This window comes from Sphaeramia orbicularis, chromosome 22 (assembly GCF_902148855.1).
Source record: "Sphaeramia orbicularis chromosome 22, fSphaOr1.1, whole genome shotgun sequence".
NCBI classification, from domain to species: domain Eukaryota; kingdom Metazoa; phylum Chordata; class Actinopteri; order Kurtiformes; family Apogonidae; genus Sphaeramia; species Sphaeramia orbicularis.
In genome coordinates, this window is record NC_043978.1 from 23,625,204 (window position 1) to 23,651,096 (window position 25,893).

Below are 25,893 nucleotides of genomic sequence, written 5' to 3' on the forward strand. Positions count from 1 at the left end.
TAGGCCATTGGTGGTTCTTTGGGTTCTTTGGGTTTGAGCTGAAGGTATTTCCTGTTGGTACAAACCAGCTAAAGCCAGACTAAAGTGTGGGAAAGCTTTGTGATTATCACTTATCTTACAGAAGTAGTGTGGAGGATCAGCCCAACCTTGATCTCTTATGTAGTAAGATAACAGATTGGGGAAAAAGTAATCTTATCTTCCCTCCTTCTGGTGCACTTCAAGCCATATATTTAACTGTCTATGTGTGAAAACTGCACTGTGATTTTTGAATATATATATTCAGAATTAGAAGTTTGTACTACCTATTCTATGGCAGGGGTGTCAAACTCTGATCTGAAGTGGGCCGGACCAGTGAAATAATAACACGATAATATATAAATAATGTCAACTCCAAACTTTCCTCTGTGTTTTAGAGTGAAAAAAGGAGAATTATGTGATGAAAATGTTTACATCGACCAACTATCCTTTAAAACAATGTGAATAACATGAACAAACTCAAATTTCTTAAGAAAACTGAGTGCAATTTTAACAATATTATGTCTCAGTTTATCATTTACGCATGTAAATTACAACTTACAGGTCACAGTGGATGTACAAATACACAAAACATTTAATAACAGGCAGACTATTGCTGAACTTTCACTTCAGACACTTCAAAATGTTCATATTTGTTCTGGTTATTCACCTTTTTGTGAAATGATAGTTTGTTTTAGTGTTAATACAGTAAAATGACATGAAAACCTTTACATTTACAAAGAGAAAACGTTGTGAGTTTTGAGTATTTATAGGTTATTATGATAGTATTTTACTGATCTGACCCACTTGAGATTAAATTGGGAACCTGAACTAAAATGATTAATATCTTCAGTGTAATTTTTGCATTTCACAAATTTATCCCAGGGACAAGACTGGACCCTTTGGTGGGCCAGACTTGGCCCCCAGGCCGCATGTTTGAGACCTCTGCTTTATGGGCTTTAGTGTCTTAACAAATTGCTTGTACAAACAATCATTAAGTTGCCCTGTGTGTAAATAGGTTTTTTCTCTGGCAGCCTTGGTAGTAGGTCAGTTATTTGATGTGTGAAATGTCTACTTGGCTGGTGGTGTGCTCTGAGCAAAGCGGAGTAAACAGAGGTGAATGCCCTAAAAGCAGATGGACTGTGTAACATTAAGTTGCAATACCAGCATACCGGTTATATTACCTTACAATCGCTTTCTGTGCAAACAATTTAACATTAAATCATGAGTTCTAATACTTCAAAAAACAGTGCAGCTTTGTTTAAGTTGGCAATGCAGTTATGTTATTACTGTTAGCTACGATATGCAAAGAGAAATTCATGGATGCTCTTTCACTTAAGTTATTTCATGAATGAATTATTATCAAACTGAATGTGATTATGTCTCCCAAAAAAGGCTCAAATCAGACTTATTAGTCTGATTGGATTAATGAGTGAGACACAAATGTTACAACTGACTGTTTGTAGCTTAAACACAACTTTAATCATAAACATTTTTGTAACATAGTGTCTAAAAGCCTCTATCCATAAAGCTAACATATTATTGATTTAGAAAAACATATTGTAAAATGTAACTGTAGGGGATGTATATTAATAATCAAACAATCCATGTAATAATTTTGGTTTGTAGAACTATATGCATACCAAAAATGGCTAATTAGGAATAGTTGATGTAAATATTATAGTTTTAAGCAAAGTTTGAGTGACACCATGCATTACAGGGTTAATATATACTGTACAAAGTGGTAAAATACTGTGGTCTGGACTGTAAAAGTAAAAATAGTAGCTCTCTTACTAATATTATTGGACCAAAAATGTTAAATAATCTCCAATCTTTGCTGCCCTGTCTCCTCTTAGGCCATAGATAGAAGTCTTATCTGAGGTTCGATCCAATGTGGTGCTAACTAGACGTACCTGTTGAACTCTAAGTCCTGGTCAAAAAGTGCGTCAGCAGTTTGCAGGACCTAAACTCACCGACATTTGACCTCAATCCATGATGCTAAGTGGATACTCAACTATAACGTCAGCACTTTTGCTTTGAGGAACTGTTAGGCTGTTGAAGAACAATGTTGAACATATCTCATATAACTGAAGATGCTGTATTTTGGAATCACCAGCAAAGGGTTAAGACAATAAAATATCCTAGCTTCAGTGTTTGTATTTCAGCCAAACATCGCAAAAGTAAGAGTTTCACTTTAAAGGTAATGGTTGTCTATAGCAGGCATTCATCTCTTTTGCATTAACAGTGATTTAGGTGCTTTATATTGTCTATTTTGCCTGTTGGCCATTGCAAGTTCCCCAAATTTGAGTAGCTTGATTGTCTCAGATTAATCCATTTACTACACAGCCCAAACATTGAATGACAGACTTCAGATGTCGGGTCACTAGGGGTAATGTTGTCTTCACTGGGGATTGTGGGAATCCCTCCAGTCATGGCCAATTCGAAAATCCCCCATTACAAGATCAGTAAGAGGAAAAACACGCTACTGGTTAGCACGGCAGTCAAAAGCAATGGGGCCAGGTCTCCATCACACTTTGTAAATATAGTCGTGGAAAAAATTATTAGATCATCAAAAGTCATCGAAAACAATGGTTATGCAATCAAGTACTAACTCCTGTGTGTATCATGTGACTAAAACAGACCGAAAAGAAACCATGGAATACCTAAAAGCACTGTTTTTGGCAGTACAGTGCCATAGCTATTGATGTAAGAACTGAAGTGATTTTGGTTATTGTCAAGAAGAACCATGGAAAATGGATAGATATCAGCTCTGAAATTAAACTCTTATGAGCTATTTTTGTTGTTGTCATTATATTTGGCCAAACAAATGTACCTTTAGTTGTACCAGGCATTAAAATGAACAAGAAATTGAAGAAAACAAGGGTGGTCTAATAATTTTTTTCTATGACTGTAGAGGATAAATGCAACTTGTGATGTTTTTCTGATTGTTATGTGCTTTTGTGGACGTTCACTTGTGGGTCTGTTACGTCAGTTTAAGCAAAACTGACCTGATATAGGTATGATGTTTAAGAAGGCAATAATGATATGAAGGGATGCAGGAACATAAAATGAATGCACTATGAAAGTAGTGACCTAAACATTGTAAAATCATCCATGTATTTACAGCTTTACACCTGTGAGGACTGCGTATATTACTAAAGGATAAAAAAAAGCATTTTATTGGACTGGGAAACAGGCGTGAGTGCAGCTTTCTCCAGAAGCAAATTACGAAGTCCTTCAGGTTACATGCAAAACTCTACTTTGCATTTGCGTTTTACAGTACATATATGTTCTCCTGTATTCTTGTTTCGTCTTTTCCCTGTTGCCAGTTGTGCAGCCGTGCAGACTACACGTAAACCATGGAGGATGGGAAGCCAGTGTGGGCGCCCCACCCCACCGACGGGTTCCAGCTGGGGATGATCGTTGACATAGGAGCCGACACGCTCACCATAGAACCACTGAACCAGAGGGGCAAGGTAGGTCACCGCACACAAACACACATAAACACACAAGATGGCTTCCCATTTACAAGCGCAGAGAATCCAACAGGGGACATGGGAGCTGTGGCAATGTTGGCGCTGCATGTTGATGAAAGAATTACACTGAGTGGGTCACAAATTAAGTGTTGTTTACCAAAATCCCCGGAGACTGATCCTCACTTATATAACTGCCTGCATAATAAATCTCCACATGGAAGTTTTTGAAGAACATCAGAGTACAGACAAAAAGAATACCCCTCCATAACCTGTGTCACTTTGTCACCCGTCTGTCTAAGCTGCAGTTTAAGGCAAAAAGGCGTTAGCAGAACAATGTGTAAAATGTGAGAAACATGAGAGACCCCATGTACAGAGGCATGAATAAATAAAGAGAGCAGCAGCAGGTGCACTGATAGTGTTGCCCAGAGGGAGAGCTGCTCATTAGGAGGTAAAGGCCACCTGTTACACCTGAGCCACCAGCGTCCCAGGCACACAGGCCTCTGATGTTTATAACCCACATGTTGCCTCTGAATTTGTTTTGTTTGAAGTCATCTCATTGTAGCTGTTGTCCATTCTCAAATCTGGATTAATATGACTCAGATAACACAAATACAGAACCCATGTGCATAAATCAAGGAGAAGTAAAACCCTGATGTTGGTGTATTAGCCCTTATATTTGTATACACACATTCAGAAATCTGACAAATGTGCTTTAGATTTTAATGATATACTGTATTTATCCTGAATTAGACTGACATCAGTGCAGTGGACAGTACGACTTAACTTTGCTCTTAAGAATAACTGCTAAAAATGTGACTTAAAAATGAGTATAACTTGAATTAAGAAAGTGAGCAGAATATATTATGTGTTGTATTCATATTATTGTTTAAAACTGTGCCATCTTTCTATCTTGTTTTGTTTCTGCAACCTTCTTTCTTGTAAATATTGTAGGCAGAAATAAGCTGTTGCTTCAGCCTACGCCTTTTTGCCCATGTTTAATATAGAAATCCAAACTGTATGTATGTATATATCATGTTCTGTTAAATGGACGAAAAAATTACTAACTCACTAAGTCAGTCACTAATGTTACTGTTTTATGTAAGTACTTTTTTGAAAATGAAACTTAGACTCTTAGATGAAATTCAGCCATTGCTTATGACAATATCTACATTTTTAACCCTATTCCCCTTTAAAAGTCACACATTTTGCACATATGTTGGTATTAAGTGTCACATTTTAGATATTTAATTCAATTTTCTTTAAGAAAAAGGCCCAGAACCTCTTGTTTCATCCTCAAATACATCCCAAAATCTAGTTAAAAAAGATTTGCTATAAGCCATGTTGCATGAAAAATGAGCATTTCTCTGCCCTTGCTGATAAATAACTTCAAATGTTTTCCAAACTAGACTAAGGTTAAATATTTTTTCAGAGTGTATTCAGCTTTTGTTTTTTTAATGAGTTCAAACTTAGAACGCGGAACATAACGCTGAACTTTGATAGATCTTTATCAGTTAAAACCCTATTGCGAGACATAAACTCTGTCCCATTTGGTGAGTGAATGAAAGGCCCATTGAGCGCGTCTTTTACTGCGACGTGGAGCTCATTAGTGCCTGGGCTCAGCACCCGACCATCAGCGCAGACGCCTCTTTCCCTTTGTCAATTTTATTAGGCGGACATTTCTCACATGGTTTTTATTGTCCGGTTTGGAGCCGTCGTACTGTGGCCTCATTCTGTTTATGCTTACAGCCACGTTGTGGTAATAAACCATGCATCATAGCCCACACTGGGTCACACACACACACACACATGCACACAACAAAGCACAGGACTATTTATTATATTGATATACTGGAAATAACCAGACAATCGTTGTACCTTAATCATGTCTGATTGCTCCGTCACAGACATAGCATCACTAAATTCTCCGGGCCTGTTTAAATCTCGCAGACAAGAGTTTGATTGTTTTTAATAATACAGTGACTTGATTGGTTCTTACAAGACCACGCCGAGCTCTGCACACTTAGTCGTCTACCACACACACACACACACACACACACACACACACACACACACACACACACACACACACATTTAGTCACTCAGGTGTTCAGATCCTGTTGCTCTCCCACGAAATTATTCATTATCCTGCCATGTCTTCCCTTGTTTCTCTCACAGCCGGCTTGTTCCATTGAGTTTATTTCCATTAACTCAGACTTTTAAACAATAGAGTGAGAATATCAGTAACTAATTCAACCTGGGAACATGTAGCACAAATCATCTTTGCTGTGATCTTTGAGCATGATGAATGATTCATGTTTATACATGCTTGCTTAATTCTTTCTGATCCTTAATATTCCTCTTTTTTTTTAAAGACGTCAACAAATGCTTGATTTTTTTTTTTTCCTGAAATACCTTTGTTACAGACCTTTCTTGCTCCAATGAGCCAAGTCTTCCCAGCAGAGGAAGATGTCAACAAACATGTAGATGACAACTGTAAGTAACACTAAACAGCCTTGAGTTTTTATTATATTTAACCACGCCATCATTACAAACCACTGCTTCTCAATAAATAATATTGTTTTCAGTTCTGTGGTTGCATTTTTTGTTTTCTTGTCTTTCCAGGTTCACTTATGTACTTGAATGAAGCCACTCTCCTCCATAACGTCAAAGTGCGGTACAATAAAGACCACATCTATGTAGGTTTTAATTTTCTCTTTCTATATTTTTATTTTTTCATTAGTATAGTGCAGATTTAAGCTAATAATGGGTCCAATCAAGCGAAAGTGAACGTCAACATGGAAAAGTACATTTGCATACGTCATTTATCAAGTGGGCTCGTTTTTTGTTAAAGATCTCTATTTTATGGAACTGTTATCTTTTTTTAAAATCCCAGTTGATTTTATTGATTGTACTTTTTACGCCATAGCTCGAATTTGACACGAAAATTTATGTCTTAAAAATTTGAAAGTGTATTCAGTCTGTTGATAATATAGATGATTGTTAAGTTTCAAGTATTAGATTTTCATTATTTTGTGAATATTATTGATATTTAAAAGTTTGAACATTTGTGAGTTGCTTAAAAGGCCCTGTCCATGTGTTATCTCAAAAATACCAATTTTAGATTTTCAAGTTACTTATAATCAGATATCTGAGTGAAACTTTCAGAAAGTAATGATCTTTTGGTACATATTGGGTGACGCATACAATGGTAAAGAGTCATCCATGTGTTACTATGGCAACCTGTCCATGTGTTACCACATTCTCATGTCAATAAAACAGAGACTTTTCAATATTTTACTTCAGAATGTATTTTCACCATAGTTGAACATAATATCAAAAAGGTTTTGTCCTACTTGATATCAGTTTCTGTCGAGAACCGCATGTTTTGAATGTTTGCGTATAGCTTAAAAAAATGTATGTCTGTTTCAAGTCCACTTATTCCCGAGCAGTAATTTGACATTTTTCAACTAACAATTTTATCTCCCCAAATTCTGTTTTACATAATGTTGGAATGGCAATCACATAAAGTTTGCTCTCTGACGGGACATTACTGTGTTTTGACCCTAAAACAACAAACCTAATAGTGGCCTAAGACATTTTCACAGTCTGAGATTTACTACTTTGCTATTAAAATTTAGTATCAAACAAGACACTTAAATACTCAGTAGAAGTGAAGCAGTACAGTCAGTCCTGTAAAAGTACTCAAGTACTGTACCGAGCCTTACACAAGATGTCTGAAGACAAAAGGAGAGAGGATCCATATCCCAGTTTCCCTTGGGGCAGTCATACCAGGTGGTAAAGAGGGAAGGCAGGCGAGTAAAGGGTCAGTGAGTCAAAGTGACAAACCCAATCCACGTCCCAGTCACTCACTTAGGAAATGAGGGACAGCTGGTAGATGGAAGCAGCAACACAGAGCAACAAGTTAAGGTGTGTCTCAGCAGCCGTCACTGGGCTCATTTTCATCTGTGTGGTCTCACTAATCCATAATTCATGTGTATTTTTGTAATTGTTAACTTTCTCTAAATGCAGACGTCCTAATCATACTGTTTTTGCAAATATCTTTTACAGACTTATGTGGCCAATATCTTAATAGCTGTGAACCCTTATTATGACATCCCCAAACTGTACGGCCCGGATGCCATCAAGTCCTACCAGGGGAGGTCACTGGGGACTTTACCACCTCACGTCTATGCTATAGGTGAGCACCAACATTAGCCAGACATTCATTTTAGGTAAGGTAAGGTGGCCTCCTGAGACCCAGGAAAGTGAAAATTTTTTTACATTAGCTTTTTTCATTAAACAATTGTCTTGATTGGAAACTGCATAATGCAACAGATTTTTCAGATACATGTTTAAAATTATTTTTATTTATGTATTTGTTTTTTAATGGAATGCCCGTTGCAATGGATAGCATTTTTATAAAAAGTAAAACTGTCAAACATTTGTCCCCTACACAGGACAAAAATGCTTTGCTGGGTCTCAGGAGAATAAGATAAGATAAGATAAGCCTTTATTTATCCCACTATGGGGAAATTTCACAATTAGCAGCAGCAAAAGCAAGCGTAGAGAAAAAGACAGGTAGAAAAAAACACAAACAAGTGAAAAAATGAAAACATAAAGAGAAAAATACAAAATTTGGTATTTATATAAATAAAGAATTAAAAATTAAATATCATATTTACATCATCATTTACATCATCATGGCTACAGATGTACATGGTGTGATATGGGCGGGGGGGGATTGCAGTGAACTGTTATGGAGTCTGATGATTATAGGGAGGAATGACCTGAAGGTATAACTCACAAGTGTTGTAATAAAACTTGTATGTGATATGTTATGCATTTCTACTGAAAATAAGCATAGCATAGGTTGCTAGTTCTGCAAAAAATGTAATTTGACCATTTTATTTGCTTTATCTAAGTAATGTATGTTTTGTCATGATCTTAGTGATCTATTTGCTATTAAGTGTACTTCAAAAACATGTAGAGAAAAAAATCTAAGTTTGCAAAAACAAAAGTTATGTCACTGCCAAAAAGTAGTGTTAACTATTTTACTGTTGTAAGTCATGCAAGTTCATGAGCAATTTATAACATAAAACACCAGATACATCACACCTTAAACTGATACTTATATAGGATACTATCAACAAATGTCAACTTGTACTATGTTGGTACATCCTTATTGATATCAGCCCAGAATTTCACCACTGGTCAAACCTTCTTACCATTCATACCTTTTATACCTAAAATTTCACCAGAAAATTGTAGTGAATGGGTGGAAAAATATAATTCATTTCTGTATTTTTGTTTTATTTTTGTATGAACTGTGAGAATCTACTATGTTGCTGTGAAGTTAAAAGTCACTGTGACACTGGATTTGGTGCAGATCCAAGGTCATGTGACTGCTGAAAATGAGTGAGTGGGTGGGACAGAGCCACAACACTCATGTAAAGCATCTATCATTATTAATATACATACGCTTGTAGCATATTCTGTGAAATAGTGCATGACGCCGAAATATGCAAGTGGATAATGATACGATAAAAGTGACTGATGGGTATGTTTTACGTCCTGGGCTCAGAGTAAATTGTACCTTCAGTCTAGCATCTTTAGAATTTATTAGACACCATTAATTGTTATTTGAAAAGACCTTCACATGCATGTTAATGGGTTAAGTGAACAGTATGTGTTTTCTGTTTCCAGGGGTCTCAATCACAACAAAAGTTTTATGATGTGGAGTAGTTTAGGATCATTGTCATTTTCACTGCTGCTAATGAAAATCTAACATTAATTATACAGAGATTATGCATTTTTGACGTGTTTCTCAGTTGAAAACCTTTTTACATATAACCTTTTATCAGTAAGTAATGTGTATATGTATATTTTTTTTCATTTTAGCTGACAAAGCATACAGGGACATGAAGGTTCTGAAGATGAGCCAGTCGATCATTGTTTCTGGTGAATCTGGTGCTGGAAAGACAGAAAACACCAAGTTTGTTCTCAGGTATTTCATCTTCCATCCATATATCTGTCCTTCTAAACCAGTGATTCTCAAATCTGGTCCTCGAAGACCCCTGTCCTGCGTGTTTTAGATATGTACCCTCTTCCAGCACACCTGGAAACCATTACACCGTTATCAGGCTTCTGCAGAGCTTGGTGATGAGCTGATCATTAATTGAACCAGGTGTGTTGGAAGAGGGAAATATCTAAAACATGCAGGAATGGGTTGTCGAGGACTGGATTTGAGAACCACTGTTCTAAACTGAGCAATCACATGACCACACTTATAACACCTTGCATTAAGTATCCGGTATGTGAGGAAACATATGAACTAATATTGTGATACATAGTGAAAATAGATGTATTAGGAAAATAAACAAGCAGAATATTTTACAGTAGTATTAATTTTTCTGGCAAGTTTTGTTATTGTCATTTAATAGATAATAATGTAGAGGCTCATTACCTTTTCTTAATTCAACTTCACATAGTAATTAATTCATTGGAATCTATCTAGCCTAATTAGAAATGAGTTCAAGTTAATGAAAATTAAGAATTTACCATGAAAAGTAAAACTGTACGATTTCTCAGTGTCCCCACAGGGAATTTTGTTTTTGGCAGCAAATAATTCTACTATATTTTCTCTTTTACTGTGTTTCTTTTATATATTCTGATTTATTCTTATCTTGTAGATACCTGACCACGACGTATGGAACGGGCCAAGATATTGATGAGAGAATTGTAGAAGGTAACACAGTACAAACTGAAGCAGGTTTTTTTTTTGTTTTATCTGAGGTGGGGTTAAAGCTGTGAAAAAACAACCAAATTCTGTGGAAAAAAAATAGTAGTGGGTCAAAAACCAAAATAGGAATGTGTATAAAAGAATCAGGTGCTCATCACAGACATCAATGGAATGCATGTTAAGAAAAAATAAATAAGTGGTGCAAAAGTGCAACAGCCACAAACAAGTATAAAGAATTTTTATCATTGTATCAGTGATTTTTTTACAATAGTCTTTTTCGCTTTTTTTCAACTAGTTTCTTTCTGTCTCTCCAATCTCAGCTAACCCCCTTCTGGAGGCCTTTGGAAATGCGAAGACCGTGCGCAATAACAACAGCAGTCGTTTTGGGAAGTTTGTGGAGATCCACTTCAATGACAAGGTAATAGAAGGTCATTATAAGGTTGTATAACTGTAACTGTGTTGACTGTGAGTTTTGAACCATTCCTTTTTTTTTTTTTTTTTTTTTGTCTTTTATCGGTAGAATGCGGTCGTGGGCGGATTTGTCTCCCATTACTTGTTAGAGAAGTCGAGGATTTGCATGCAAAGCAACGACGAGAGGAACTACCACATCTTCTACAGACTGTGCGCTGGAGCTTCTGAGGATATCAAGAAGAAGCTCCACCTCGACTCTCCGGACAGTTTCAGGGTCAGTGGGTTTAGAACAAAATCGGACTCAGCAGGGACAACATTTATCAGAACAAGAACCAAAATGACTCTGATCTGTGACCTTTTAAATGATCTAGTTTAATTTGTTCCCTTTGAAAATGTAAACGAATATGAGCTGTTACGGTTTTAAGAGATGAATCCTAATAGTTTCACTATTCCACATATTCAGATGCTTTTCTTTTTGGGACTTTTTTGGCAGTTCTGTGGACGCCCACTAGATGTCACATGTGCATTTTTTTTTTTTTTTTTGTAACAGATCAAGAGATAGTCCCATGTGAAATTAAAATCCCATCAGTGGCAGAGGACTTCCAAATTAAATTCCTTCCCTTTCAATGATATTATCAGCCCAGCAGAGGCGCAGTCAGAGACAATAAAGGTGTTTATTCCAGCTGTTATTTTCTCCTGCACGCTCTACAAAACAATACTTAACGGAACAACAAGCAGCTCAAGCTGTTTTTTAAAGATGTTTATCGTGGTGTCATTATATCGTGTCCCTGAGGTGACACCCACATCAACAGAGGTAATTACTTCATGCAGTTCCCTACTAGTCAACTGTGAAGCATTATTGGAAGACAACAGAGTGGATCTTTTAGTTGATGAAAATCAATACGAGAGCGCCCAGTAGGATTCCCACCAACAGTGAAATGCACTTTCAGTGTGTCTGAATTTAATTTATCAAACACTAATTATGTCAAAATGGCTTTAAACTGTTTTTTCTTTTGTTACAGTACCTAAATCGGGGCTGCACCAGGTACTTTGCCAGTAAGGACTCCGATAAACAAATCACGCAGAACCGCAAGAGTCCTGAGGTAATCACTTTAACCCACTTCAACATGATTTCACTCTGGATATCACTTTCTTTTGTTCTGCTCCCTTGGTATATCTACAAATGAGTATGTCTCATATATACAGAGTAGTGCAGTTGGTTTTGTAATTCAGTGGTTTTGCATTATTCACTCTTGTTTTTCCCAACAATGACAAGTTTGATCTGAAGAATTTATTAACCCTCAAAAACAGCTACTGATCAAACAAGTGGTGTGATTCACAACAAACCCTGCCCCTTGCACGTATTTCGTAAATGAAAGATCATAATAATAAAAAAATCATAAAAAAAATTGAACTTCGATCTACTTTTCCCGGAATGTAACCACATCTGTTCTGGGTCACTGGCAATTTATAAACACAATTTGGCATGAATTCAACCAATAGTTTTGCTACCAAAGTGTTAACAAACTAAGAAACAAACAAACCAAACCAAAAACATTACCCGTTGCCTCTCCTTCTGGGGGGGGGCAGGGTAATAATGGCACCACTAATCCTTTTAACCCATAAAGACCCAATTATCCACTGTTGACCACAAGCACCTACTGATCTAAAATGTGTAATAACTTTAGACCAACTTATCCTATCAATATGTTGAAATTATTCAGGTAAAATGCAGATTGTCATCCTTTCATGGTCATCAGATATGACCCATTTGGACGTTGAAAGACTCCACAGTGAATGTGGTAACACCGTCATCTTCTACAATATTGATTCAACAATAAAACCCATAGAGTTTGATAAATAATAGTGGATGGAGATGCTTGTTTTTACATTGAGTTAATGATCTGTTTTACTGAAGAACTTTTTCATAAGTTATATGTGTTCTTAATATAATAACCCTCAAATGTTATCTCAGCAGGATGATTCAAGTACATGATCTGTAAATTAAATATAGGAAAATGCCTGATTCTCACTGAAAAAATGCCAAATGTAAAAGATAATATTGTGATAAATGGTTATAAATCACTTGAAAATAGTTAAAAAAAGAGAAAAAAAATAACACATTGGTTAATACTTGGAAATAATTCAGGTAAAATGCAGTTTCTCAGATTTTCTATATCTTCAAATATGACCCATTTGGACATTCAGAGGCTTCATAGTGAACATGGAAAAATCTGAATTTTCTGCAACACTGATTCATCAGTAAAATCCATGTCATCTGATAAATGGCAGTGGTTCTAGACACTTTTTTTATGGTCAATTAATGATATATTTTGCTGAAAAAATCACTCTGTTTTGATATAATAACCTTTAAAGTTACTCTGAGCTTCTAGATGATCCGTAAATTAAATATGGGAAAATAGTTGATTTTCGCTGAAAAATGCAAAGGATAATATTGTAATAAATGGTCATCAATCACCTTGGAAAGGTTAAATATAGAGAAAAATGCATTTGGAAGTCACCGTTAAAATTATCCTATCTCTTTAAGGGTTAATGAGAGTCTCTTGCAAATGTAAAATTCTGTTCAGGAACTGGTCAATAAGAATATTTTATGCCGTGAAATGAGTTCAGGTCTGTGTATTTGATGAATTATGTAAGACATGGAAAAGAACCCATGTGCTGCAAACCCTGCAGGAGATGTGTAATTAATATCATGAAACAATTAGAAGAATAAGTGTGACATGTTGCTCTCTCAGGGACTAATTATACATGTTCATTTCACTCCTTGTTTTCTAAAATAGAATATCTTCTTTTCTGCTCATAAAAATTTCCTCATCAGGTGGAATAGTGGTAATAACTGGACACAGTTTTAGTTCTATCTGAATGGATTTTCTTTATCTGAGATGGTTTATTAATCAAGATAAACCTCTAAACCTCTATTCTTTGTTTTTATATTTTAGCCAGTTAACATCCACAGTGGAATTGAATTTTTTTTTTCCAATGACAAACACAAACCTCTAGAGGTTTATGAAACTGGTCAAAAAATAATAATCTGACCAATAGATGTGGCTGGTACAATGCTATTTTTGTTTGTTTGGTTTGTTATTTTTTTCTCCCTTTTTGAGCCATGAAACAAAGAAACCATAATTATGAAAACATGTTAAGGGTCTTCATCACAATATCTGCAATATCCAAATAAATTTACAGAACGTCAGTATGAGCAACCCTATCGTTTCCTCAAAATGAAGATACTTACAGGAATTAGAGGGTCTTTTGAGCATAAAGAAAGAATCGATTACCAGATAGTAAGTATAATATAAAATATAATTATAAAAATCAATCTGCTTTTGGGGCAAAGTGTAAAGAAATGTACACTGCATGAACAAAAATATTTATATACATCACCCCTACAGATTATAGGACTTCCCATCACTGCTGATTTGATATGAATATGTTTCATCATGATAATATATCAGTTGCTGTCAGTAAGTATATGATAAAATTAATATCAATCCGTATTTCTTTTAAAGTTGAAGGCTTGTTTTTCTTCCTGAGTTAGAGATCAAGAAACCAGACAGTTACATGTGATTTAACATGATTATTTATGGTTGGAACATGACAAATATTCCAGAAATGTACAGGTAAAACATTTAAAACAATGATAATGGCTAAAAATGTAAAAGTAAATTAGTAAAAATTAAGTAAAAACAAACTCTGAGGCATTTTGTAATCATTTAATATGACAATGTCAACAAAATTAACCCCTTTAATGAAATAAAAACATTTATTGCAACGATATTTATGGCAAAAATCTATATTATGACATTTGTTATTATTATTTTGCAGCTCAGTCTCATGTTAGTAATGGAAAAAAAGCTGAATTCAATGTGTTTTTTGTCTATGTAGTGTATGTAAAGTGTGTTTCCATGTATTTCTATGTTGTTTATAGCTAAGGCTTTATTTTAATTAACTGCGTCACTATGATTCCACTTTTTAACATTGATCCCATTTAATCTTTAACTTTTCAATTAACTTAATGGTCGGTAATATTTGATTAAAGAACATTTCATTAAACATGCCTCTGCTTAGAATATCCATAACAGTGACAAGTAATTGAATTAAACTGTGTGCTCTCTGTGCTTGTAAGTACATTATGTGTGTCATTAATATGTTACTAATTAAGTCATTTTACATCTGTGTGTCTGCCACGTGTCTGTAATGTAGGACAATAAGGTGATTTTTCCTGTCTTATCGTTGGTTTGTGCTTCCTGCTCTCTCTCCTACGTCTGTCCTAAAGTAAACACTGACCCTCTCAGGTTTTGCATGATGCTGCTTGTTGTGCAAACAGGAAATAGGACTGCATGCTTCCTCTTTTTCTGCATGTGCACAGGGTTTTTGTTTTTCTTGCTTACTCTGCATTTCAGTCTTACAATAAAGGGCTGCACAGTTACTGTATATGGTGATTCCGAGACTATATAAAAATCAATAATAGAATGTATAGTTTTACAGAAAATGGAGCTGATAAGCATTACACTAAGCACTTTTCATAGTGTATTTTTATTATTTTGTCAAAAGTGTAATAAGGTTCAGTCAGCGTGGTGACAATGCATAAAAAAAGCAATTTAGTGTATTTTACAGTAAGTTTAAATGCACTTCTGTTAAAGTATATCAGAATCAATAATTTAAGCAGAATTGTGCAGCTCTAAATCATTATCATTGTATTATCCAGGCTATAACTATATAGTTTTCCCTCTAATATGTATTGAACTCTATTGATGAGGACATTTAGAGACTGATCTCACAGCAGTGTCTTGGTTCATAGGTTTTTTTACTGTGTGCTGATGGTGGAGGCTGTTTTAACCCATTATTGACTGTTTATATTTATATTTGTGTGATGTGTGAAGTCTTTCTCTAATGTGCGGGCTTTCGGGTTTCTACCACTAGACTTAAGAATTAGATTTACTCAGGTTTTAAGAACAAAAACCTGCACTGTGGACTACTGTAGATGGGGTTTTGTCTGAGTAAATCCTCATTTAGAATGGATTGTTAAATATTTCATGTACTTTGTTTAGTTGCTCATTGTTTCCTGTGTGTTACAGCATGTAAAGGTTGGCGCACTGAAGGACCCGCTTCTCGATGACCTGGGTGATTTCAACAGGATGTGCGTAGCCATGAAGAAGATCGGTCTGGATGATAACGAGAAGCTGGACCTGTTCAGGGTGGTCGCTGGGGTTCTGCATTTGGGCAACATCGACTTTGAAGAAACAGGAAGCAGCTCAGGTAAGACAGATGCTGTAGTAGCAGAACATTCAATGACTTTAGAGTAGAGTAGTGGTTTGTTTTCTTACTTTATTTTTTAAATGTTTGGCCTTCTTTTTTATCTTGTCAGCAGCAACAACATTGTCTGTGTTCAGTGGCAAAAAATTCAATTCCAGGGATTTTATTTAATTGCAAAAAGGACTCATAAATTTTAATATAAAGACTTTAATCAAGGTTCCCACAGGGTCCTAAAAAATCTCAAGTCTTGAATTTACAAATCTGCATTTAAAGGAGTGATATTTAGCTTTTTTTAAACTGGAATTATGCATTTTGAAACATTTCCCTCTGGTCTACATGAACTGTAAATGCTATACTTGGGTCTGAATTCTTCATTAATTCAACTCCACAGGTCCATCTTCAACCCTATTTCTGAGTAATGACACCAGAAAGGTCATTTTGAGCACTAGCCCTTTAAATGCACATGAGCCACTCCCCCCCCCCCCCCCCCCCCAGGTTGTTGGCTGTGATGCTCTGTCTCCTTCAGCCACTTAAGTTTGTTAATACAACCAACAACTGAACATTTTAGGTAATCAGCTCGAAGTTTGGACATACTTTCTGTATAGACTACAACCACTGCTGCTGACAAACAGTTATGTTGTGCACAGAGAAATGTTCATCGGAAGTCTTGACCTTATATGTGCAAATGTCATGTTGTAAGTAGTTATAACCGTAACAAATTAAGAAGGACTTAAAATGGGTTGAAGAAATCCACTCTGTTTTAGCCAAATTCAAACTTTATGAACTATTAGGGTCCCCAGAAACACAAATAAATGAACCAAAGACTAATAAAAGTGGGTTTAGCAAAATATGACCCCTTTAATACCTTAAAAAAAAGTATTAAGTTTGATATGGCAGGTCTTAAGGTATGTTGCCATAAACTTGTTCTGTGCACTGTGTTTAACTGTGTCTGTTAAATCTCCAAGCTGCAAAAAAAGTAAAGTTAATCTACTCAGTTCCACCCATTCCAACCTGACAATTTAATCTTGAAATTAGGAACCAATTATCACTAAATTTGCAGCCCTCGGTGAGAAATAACTCTGAATGGTGGGAATCAAGGCATTGGAGTAAATAAATACAGTTTCCTAAATTTTATGGTCTAGTATGGCTGTGAAATAGGCTGTGAAATGGACATTAAATTCTGTCCTAAGTAGCCTTAAAAAGAAGCAAATTTAACTTGTAGAAACCAGTAGGAACCCTGTTAATGAAGCGGATGCAAAGCCTGGAATCTATTAGTTTCTAGCGTCGGTGGATGTCACTCTAATTTAAAGAAGTAACGATAAACAAAAGACACTTGTTACCCCTCTTTTAATTTTTCCAGGTGTAGTAGAATAAATTAGTGCGTGTATTTTCTTTGGAGCAATTGTTGAAATACATGTGCGATTATTTCCTTTAAATCTTATCAGCATACATAGGCACGGAGTGAGGCTGATATAGAAGACAGTAAGTTTATATCGAAAATTTTGAGCAAATTAGGGTCTGTTAATGCTTGTGTATGTTGTGTTTTAGGTGGATGTGTCCTGAAGAATCAGTCAGGTCAGACTCTGGAGTATTGCGCTGATTTGCTGGGTCTGGACCAGGATGATCTGAGGGTCAGCCTCACAACTAGAGTCATGCTCACCACAGCAGGGGGCGCCAAAGGAACAGTTATCAAGTAAGAACAAAAGCATTCAGCAGCAAATCCATAAGTAAAGGTCTTGTAAATTCCTCTCAAATCACTGTATTTAACCACAGTTACAGTAAAAAAAAAGCAAATTAATAATAGATGTCAGAAAAGCTAAGAACCCTTAGAGATGAAGTAGGTGTAATTTACTGACACATGCCCTAGATTACCAGTTTTTACTGCCCTGAACAGCTGTAAAGTTTATATTGTCCATGGTGATAAAGTTTAATACATAGAGCTTAATGGTGTTAGTATGATAAGTGTGTATTGACTTTTTAATGCTATCAAACGCTATGTAATTCTCATTAAAACACCTCTGCATATTCAAGTGACAGATGACAAATATAGCAGGATCTTTAGGATATTAAATTTAAATAACATTTCCTTTTACATGATTCTTTACCAGCGTCTTGCAGATTGAAAAAGGATTCATTCAGATGATAGTATGGTACAGTACTGGCACTGCTCCTTTGTACTTTGGTGGTGATGTGGTGCTTGAGTGATGGGGCCAGGTTTGGTAGATTAATATTTCAGGAGGGCCAGATGCTGGCCTGGCCTGGAAGTGTTTTCTCCACATAAATAATGCAGACTGTATCTGAAGAGGCAGGCGAGCATGGCTGCAGTACAGTAAAGGCCTGGTGTCTAGGGAGCAAGTGGAGCAAAAGGGGGCCTGGCTTTGTCATTAAGCCCCAGACAGATCTACCCGACCCATGGGAGGTTGAGGGTAACTGATGGGAGTGGGTGTGATGGTATCAGTCATGAACCTCTCATTAGCATATCAAATACTGCAATAAATTAAGAAAAAAAAAAAAGTCCTGTGTGTATTGTTTGTTGTATGTGTGCAAGACTTACAGCAGTTTAACTCATGTTTTAGTGAAGGGAAGAAAGGGTAACCTGCATTGACATTCCGGTTTGTAAAGACTGGGGGGTTTTCTGAACTCCCAGAGAAGGAATATCAAAAAAAGTGGCTAAAGATTTATCAGAGTTGAAGATAGAGCTTTTAATTTTAAATTCAATGTCTTCCCAGCTGGGACGACACTGTTGAACTCTGGGTCACCATGGATGTGCACTTTGTTCATACAGTCAACCCCTGTTAATAATTTAAAATAAATGGTGTTAAAGCCCCATTAGAGAGTCTCGCAGAGTTCAAGGTTCATATTTAACTTTAATACCTTTTGAAATCCTCATTTTCTAAGTGTGACTGTAGAGATCACAAGGAGAATGGCAAACATTTGCTGACACAAAAAATTGGGTTGATTAAGAAAAAAAAATAAAAGAGGTTTAAAAGAGACTAGCATGCCCCAGTTTTTGGACTATCTCTCACTGTCCCACTTTGTGTGTCCCTCCAGGGTTCCTCTAAAGGTGGAACAGGCAAACAATGCCCGCGATGCCCTGGCCAAGGCGGTTTACAGCCGCCTCTTTGATCATGTCGTCAAACGAGTAAACCAGTGTTTCCCTTTCGATAGTTCTTGCAACTTCATCGGGGTGCTGGACATTGCTGGTTTTGGTAAGAAAACTACATAGTTAAAAAAATGTGGAAATAATGTAAACTTAGAGTGAAATGAGTAACACAATATCTAAAAACACCAATGCCTGTACTGTTTTATTTTGGTGATTTGCTTACATACATCATATTGTTATGCTTCCAATAATGTTTTAAAGAAATTCATCCATTCATTTTCCGTAAAATGGAGCTGACAATGGGTGAAGGTGGGGTACTTCTTGGACATGTCACCAGTTCACCACAGGGCTGTCATATAGAGACAACCATTCACTCTCACATTCATACCTACTGGCAATTTAGAGTGCTTAGATAACCTATTAAGGTACGTGGGTGGGAGAAAGCTGGAGTACCCAGAGAGAACCTACACAGGGACACTGTGGACATGCAAACGCTACACAGAAAGGCTCCAACCAGGAGGTGTTGAGTTAAAAGAAAGGAACCAATAGACCAACATGCTGCCCAAGACAAAAAATAAAAGGAATTGATAGTTTTCTTCAGTGTAATTTCTGGTGTGAATTGATTTCCTGCTGATGGCACCATATTCACCAGATAAAATAAAGTAAAATAACAGTAATACAGTATTATTTCTGCAATACTACATAATTTTTAGTGTTTGCATGACATTTTACATCATAGTAATTCCGTAGCGAGCTAATTCTTTGATATATTTCAATACTAATCATACTATATAGTGACTTCTAGTGGCTGAATGAGTAAGAAGATAAGATAAGATAAGATATTCCTTTATTAGCCCCACAAGGGGAAGTTCCAGGTTTACAGCAGCAAAGCACAAAAGACACAAGAGCAAAAGAAGTACAAAATCAAAAATAAAGACAAATCAAAAAGCTATATATACTTTTTACAGCTGTGCACATGCTAATCATGCCACAGGTTGGATAGGGATACAGTTTTTGCACAGTTTATTGAGAGGTACGGTTTATTGCACAGTTTATGATAAGATATGCCTTTATTAGTCCCACAAGGGGAAATTCCATTTCCAATTAGTGAATAAATGAATGAATGCTAATGTACTATTAGACAACTCACCTAATGTTAAGTTAGCATTATCATTACATTAGCTAAAGTTACTCGAAGCTGTTTCATTAGAGTGAAATGATAAAACGTGATCAGTTTGCCTCCTGCTTGATCTGTGACTCAGTGAATAAAGAAGGCCTATGCATTGATCAAAAAAGGTGCTACTTGAAGATCCATTTATTTTCTGAGGTGATATTCTGGACTAGACGATTGAGTAGCATATTATCGCCCTCTACTGGGCCGTGTCATCTGCATAAGAAACAGGTCTGTTAGTATTTGCATAATGACAGCATAATGAAGTTGTGTAATTTGCCTCTGTACACCACCACAGTGGAGAGCACTTCACATTACAGATGAATAATGACAAAAAAACCTACTGCAAAAACAACAGAGGAGCTTTAGAAGATTAAAAAAACAAAAATGGGATCTTCTTCTTCAGTAGCCAAGTCAGTCACCTGATTTTAACCTAATAGAGCACATTTTCACTTACTGAAGACTAACCTGAGCGTAGAAAGACCCACAAATAAGCATAAACTGAAAGGGGATGTACAGTAGTAAAGGTCTAGGCAGGAAGGATTTCAGGTGATCAGGATTTTCAACAAACTATTAGAAACAACCCTGATATGTAAAGAAGTCTTTGTTTGTACCATTACTTTTGAGCCTCTAAAAGTGAAGGAACTTTGTAATGGGTGTAATCCCTAAATGGTTAGTGCTGTATTTTTGTGAAACCCCTTGAATTAAAGCTGAAAGTCAACATTTCAGTCACGTACTGTACGGAGGCAACATTACAAAATGTGTGTCACTGTCCAAATACTTGTTGTATGTTGCAGACCCAAGTTGTAGTGAACTTTTATTGAACATCTATCTTCTGTCATCTATGTGAAGGAAAATTTTTTATCTCCCAGCCCTACTCAAAGATTTTCATCTGTAGCATGCTTAAAAACTACATTTCCCATGATCCCACAGTACTTAAGGCTCTCAATCTGCACATTTTGACACACTCTTTTGACCCCTATTGTACGCTTAACAATGCAATTTAGTCAACCTTTGTCATACCAAATATGAAAAATAAGGCAACACAAACTGAAAATTTGATCTTGTGCATTTTCCAGAGTTGACATATTTTCTTTTGTTGCATATAATTGTGCATCAATCATGATGATGTTCAAAACACTTGTCCTGACACTTCTGTGTGCAGCATGTTTTATAATATAAGTACTCTAATGCATATAGCCACTTCATTACCAAGGCTTTTTCTCAAGAATTAATTTACTTTGACTGGCTTAATTAACACAGGCATTCACAATTATCCATTCTGAATATTAATCAAAAAATATGTGTTTTTTTTTCTCCCTGCTGTTTTTTCCCCCTCTTAGAGTATTTTGAACATAACAGCTTTGAACAGTTCTGTATCAATTACTGCAATGAGAAGCTGCAGCAGTTCTTCAACGAACGTATTCTGAAAGAGGTGGGTGAGCAGCTTCTGGATTAAGGTGATTTAGAGTGGTTTATTTCTTTATCCTGGGAAACCTGCCATGTCATGTCACTCACAAACCAAATGTAACACGTCTTTCACTCGTCGGGAGGATGTGGTTGGCACACTAAGCTCCTCTGTCTGTCCTGTTTTTTTATTCCCACCTATTTTTTTTTCCTCAGTCTCTCCTGTGTTTTCTCATTAGAATGCTAATTTCTCAAGGGACATGATAAGGCTTGTTTCTCTCCTGTGATCTCTTAACGTTATTCTCTTCCAAGGTCTCCAATTAAAGTGCCACAATTCTTGTTTAGTCTCTTCTCTCATTATTCGAACGGTGTGTGGTTGTTGTGATGGTTTTTGTTTGTTCTTTGTAGTGCAGCTTTGGAATGAGTTAAAAAATTTTAAACAAATGTGTTGTCACTGAATTTTCGTAATGTTATTTTTGTGGGTTTTTTTTTAACTTTTACTTTTGGTTCTGTTTGCGCAGGAGCAAGAGTTGTATCAAAGGGAGGGACTTGGAGTGAGTGAGGTGCATTACGTTGACAACCAGGACTGCATAGGTAAGGTTTCTTGTGTCACATTTGTTCTCAGCCTACTTAGCCTCAACCATTATTTAGTTTGACAGTTTAACAACTCCCCTCAGAAAAAGTACTGTTGAAAATAACTATTTGAATCACATATTACAAATGTGAAGAAAAATGGGTAACATTTAATATTTACGCACACATATTCACCATTTAACTAATCCTTTATCAGACCTTTACTTGTTATTAATCAATATAAACAACTTATTAATATGGTCTTCCGTGTGACCTTATTCTCACCCACTGTTGAGAGACAGTGTCTCCGGTGCTTGTGGTTTGTGCCAGTTTCCCTCTGTATGAACCCACAGTAATCACCATCCTGTTTGGGTTGAAGCCCCTCGGTACTTGGTTTCCATTTTAGAAATATCTGGATGAAATCATGCTCATCACTTACATCACCCAAACTGAGCGGAAAAAAACATGTTACGAGTGGAAGAGGTGAATTTTTTGCGACATTCTGCTACCATTCGTTCAAATGTTTTTAGCATGTCCTAAAATAGTTGGTCATTTTTCGGAGCATTTTCTGGGCAGTATTTTCAGTTGACCAGAAAATGTTGCACCACTTGCACAAATGAATCCCACTCTGTTAATTCTAGGGCTGAGCGTTGAGGGGAATACAGGATCACAAATGAGTTCTCCAGTGAAAATTACAGCTTTCAGCTTTGCATCATTTTAGACTGCACCAAATGTGTGTTTCAGGTGTTCAAAACCCCCTTGATTTTGATCACTAAGAATTCATAGAACCAAAACACTGGCCTGATATGCTACTTATAACCAATGAAATTGTACATAACTCAAAACCCTGATGTGCTGGAGAAATTCTGATTTCAGATTTGGAATCAGTGCACTGGATTTATATCGGGTAGAATCAGGTATTTTACTGCCGGAAGTAAAAATTGTTGTTGACGATTGTCATATATGGTGTCATTAGATTATTATTATTAATACTGAAGTCAGTGTTGTCGCAGCATGTTGAGGTGGAGCAAGTTTGGACTACTTTAGTGTTTGCTCCTGGAGGATTCTGTTAAGTTTCTGTAAATTGGTTTAGAGCAGCTCAAAATGAAAAGTGTCATGAGGTAACTTTTGTTTTGATGTGATGCAATATAAATAAATTTGATATGATTTATTGATGTTTTAGTCTCAAGAAAAAGTTAAAGGCTAAGTCAGATCACAAAATATAAAGATGCCACAGGCAAAAATTATGGTGAAAGTAATTTTAATCGTAAATAAGTCACAAAAGTAGTTAAAAAAGGGGGGTTGGAGGCCCTGGTCTAAGAAACAAAAGGAGGGAAGAGTATTGGACCAAGCCACGCAATGGGCCATCAGATCCAGCTCTTTCCCCTAGCCCAGGGGTGGCCAACCCTGGTCCTGGAGAGCCACTATCCTGCATGTTTTCAATATTTCTCTCTTCCAGTACACCTGGCGGTCATTATCAGGCTTCTGCAGAGCTTGATGATAGGCTTATCATTTGAATCAGGTGTGTTGGAAGAGGGATACATCTAAAACATGCAGGATAGTGGCTCTCCAGGACCAGGGTTGGCCACCCCTGCCCTAGCCTAACCAAAAAGTCAAAACTTACCTAAGAACCAAAACCGAAAAGAGGGCCATTGGCAACCTTCAACTCACAGTATAACGCAAAAAATGATTAATAAAAGAAATATGTCTTCATGTGAGGAGCTCTCAGTCCATTCTCCTCTCTCCACTCTTATACCCTGCTTCCAGTCATCGCCTCAGGTGGATCTAATCAGCTGCTCTCAGGTGGATCTAATCAGCTGTTTTATGGACAGAGGAGAGACAGCTTACACACAAATAAAGCAGGGGCAGAGAGTCACCAACAGGGGGTGCGCATAACAATTGGGCACCAGATAAATTATGATTAACAGGAGAATACACAAATCTGTCAAACAAATCTAGTGATAGAGGGAATAATGTATAAGTATATATCTGCATAAAAAGTAAAAGTACTTATTTACATCCCACCACTGCTAATATGTGTTCTAATAGGCTACTAGTTAATGTAAAGTGTTACTCTAATATGACTGGTTATGAAGTTTAGTGACTTTTAAATGATCATAATGCAGGAGATTGTGTGTTGGTATCTACTTATTTCTATACTTGGGTGATCTGACACGAAACCCATACCTTTGAGTGATACTCTGGGGCATCATTAAGATGAAGCGTCGCTTTGAGGGCTTGTGTTGCAAAACAGAGAATGTACTGACAGAGATGCGGCTGTCTGTAGCGCCCACACCACAAATGTACTGAGGACGCTTCAAGTGTAGCCTAAGCTCTCCCACACGGCATTCATTTGGGCTAGTCCTTATGCTTAGGGCTATATGTCAGAGCAGTGAAAATGCACCTGTCAGAGGGGACAAAAATACCAACTTCTCATTATCCATGAAGTTGGCATATCCATGTGTCTGAAGGGAGCAAACGTAATGAGTATTTGTGGTTTTTATGGCCTTTTCTATGCTGCAAAGGATGGGAGAAATGATAGTCCCATTGTTGTTGTTGTCTCGGCCCTCAAATGAATCCTCAAATTAATGGGTTGAAGTAGTCAGTGTATCAAGGTGAAACAGTTTGATTTGTATTTCAAAGGCTGTGATTATTCAGGTGCGAGGTTAACTGACAGCCGTGAATAACATTTATGACTTGCAAATGACCGTTTGGGTTGGCCATTAATTCACTCATCAATCTTCAGGATTTATGCACAGGTGCTTGTTCATGCAAATTTTTTTCAGAGGTCCTTGGCTATTAGATTATATTCCAAATGCAGCATGGCATATGAATAATTCAGATATATGGATAAATGCGCATCCAGATGAACATGTTTTGTGCCCTGAATATTCACACCCTGAGACAGTACACAATGGAAATTTCCAATAAATCTCTCTCAGTGTCTGGATGTTTGATGATTTTCTAACATCTGTAACATAATCTTCATTGTCATTCTCACCTTATTCTCTGCGGAATACCTGAGAAAACTTTTGTGTGTTTCATCATTGTTTCCCTGAAAATGTCTGGAAGCATTTATGGCAAACAAAATATACACAGTTTCACATATAGTGCCGCAAAAAACACAGAACAAAGAGAAACCATATTTAATATAGGTGTTTTTGACTAGTGTTCAGTACAGAAGACGATTAGAGCCACTGGGAAAAAAATGAAATTAAGGTCTAATATATAATTTTTTTATTATTCTGAGAAAAAAGTCAGAATTCTGACTTTAATCTTAGAATTCTGACTTTTTTTCTCTGAATAATTAAGATATATATATATATATATATATATTGGACCTTGATTTTTTTTTTCCCAGTGGCCCTAATCCTCTTCCGTAGTTCAGTAAGACTGATGGAATGTAAGAAAAAACAAGTAATAAACCCTCTGTCTTAGATTTTGACTAAACTCCACCTGCATTTGAATGTTTTCTGCAACTGAAAACCAATCAGAACAGCAAAGCTGGAGTAATTAACACCACTCTATCAGGTGAAAGCTCCATGATGGATCCATTCACCCATGTCATGGTAATTGTTATAGAAATACCTTTAATTACCAATACCATGGCTCAATGTTTTGTGCGTGTGTTTGGGTTAATTGTGTCACACTCCATTAAAACACAGTCCCATAGAATTGGAGGTGACTAATCAGAGGTGTAATGACCAAAGTTTGATACCTG

General features: G+C 36.5%; 1 protein-coding gene across 2 annotated transcripts in view; it reads left to right on the forward strand.

Annotated features, from left to right (window-relative positions):
• myo6b (myosin VIb) overlaps positions 1 to 25,893 on the forward strand; it is a 72,024-nt gene that overhangs the window by 1,126 nt on the left and 45,005 nt on the right. For both annotated transcript variants that reach the window (XM_030126960.1, XM_030126961.1), the window contains exons 2-15: positions 3,345 to 3,491; positions 5,915 to 5,984; positions 6,114 to 6,187; positions 7,560 to 7,689; positions 9,390 to 9,495; positions 10,181 to 10,236; positions 10,551 to 10,648; positions 10,751 to 10,915; positions 11,664 to 11,744; positions 15,741 to 15,921; positions 17,467 to 17,611; positions 18,970 to 19,127; positions 21,536 to 21,627; positions 22,121 to 22,193. In XM_030126960.1, coding sequence (XP_029982820.1) covers positions 3,375 to 3,491; positions 5,915 to 5,984; positions 6,114 to 6,187; positions 7,560 to 7,689; positions 9,390 to 9,495; positions 10,181 to 10,236; positions 10,551 to 10,648; positions 10,751 to 10,915; positions 11,664 to 11,744; positions 15,741 to 15,921; positions 17,467 to 17,611; positions 18,970 to 19,127; positions 21,536 to 21,627; positions 22,121 to 22,193 — 1,546 coding nt within the window. In that variant the 5' untranslated portion in view covers positions 3,345 to 3,374. The remainder of the gene's footprint in view (positions 1 to 3,344; positions 3,492 to 5,914; positions 5,985 to 6,113; positions 6,188 to 7,559; positions 7,690 to 9,389; positions 9,496 to 10,180; positions 10,237 to 10,550; positions 10,649 to 10,750; positions 10,916 to 11,663; positions 11,745 to 15,740; positions 15,922 to 17,466; positions 17,612 to 18,969; positions 19,128 to 21,535; positions 21,628 to 22,120; positions 22,194 to 25,893) is intronic.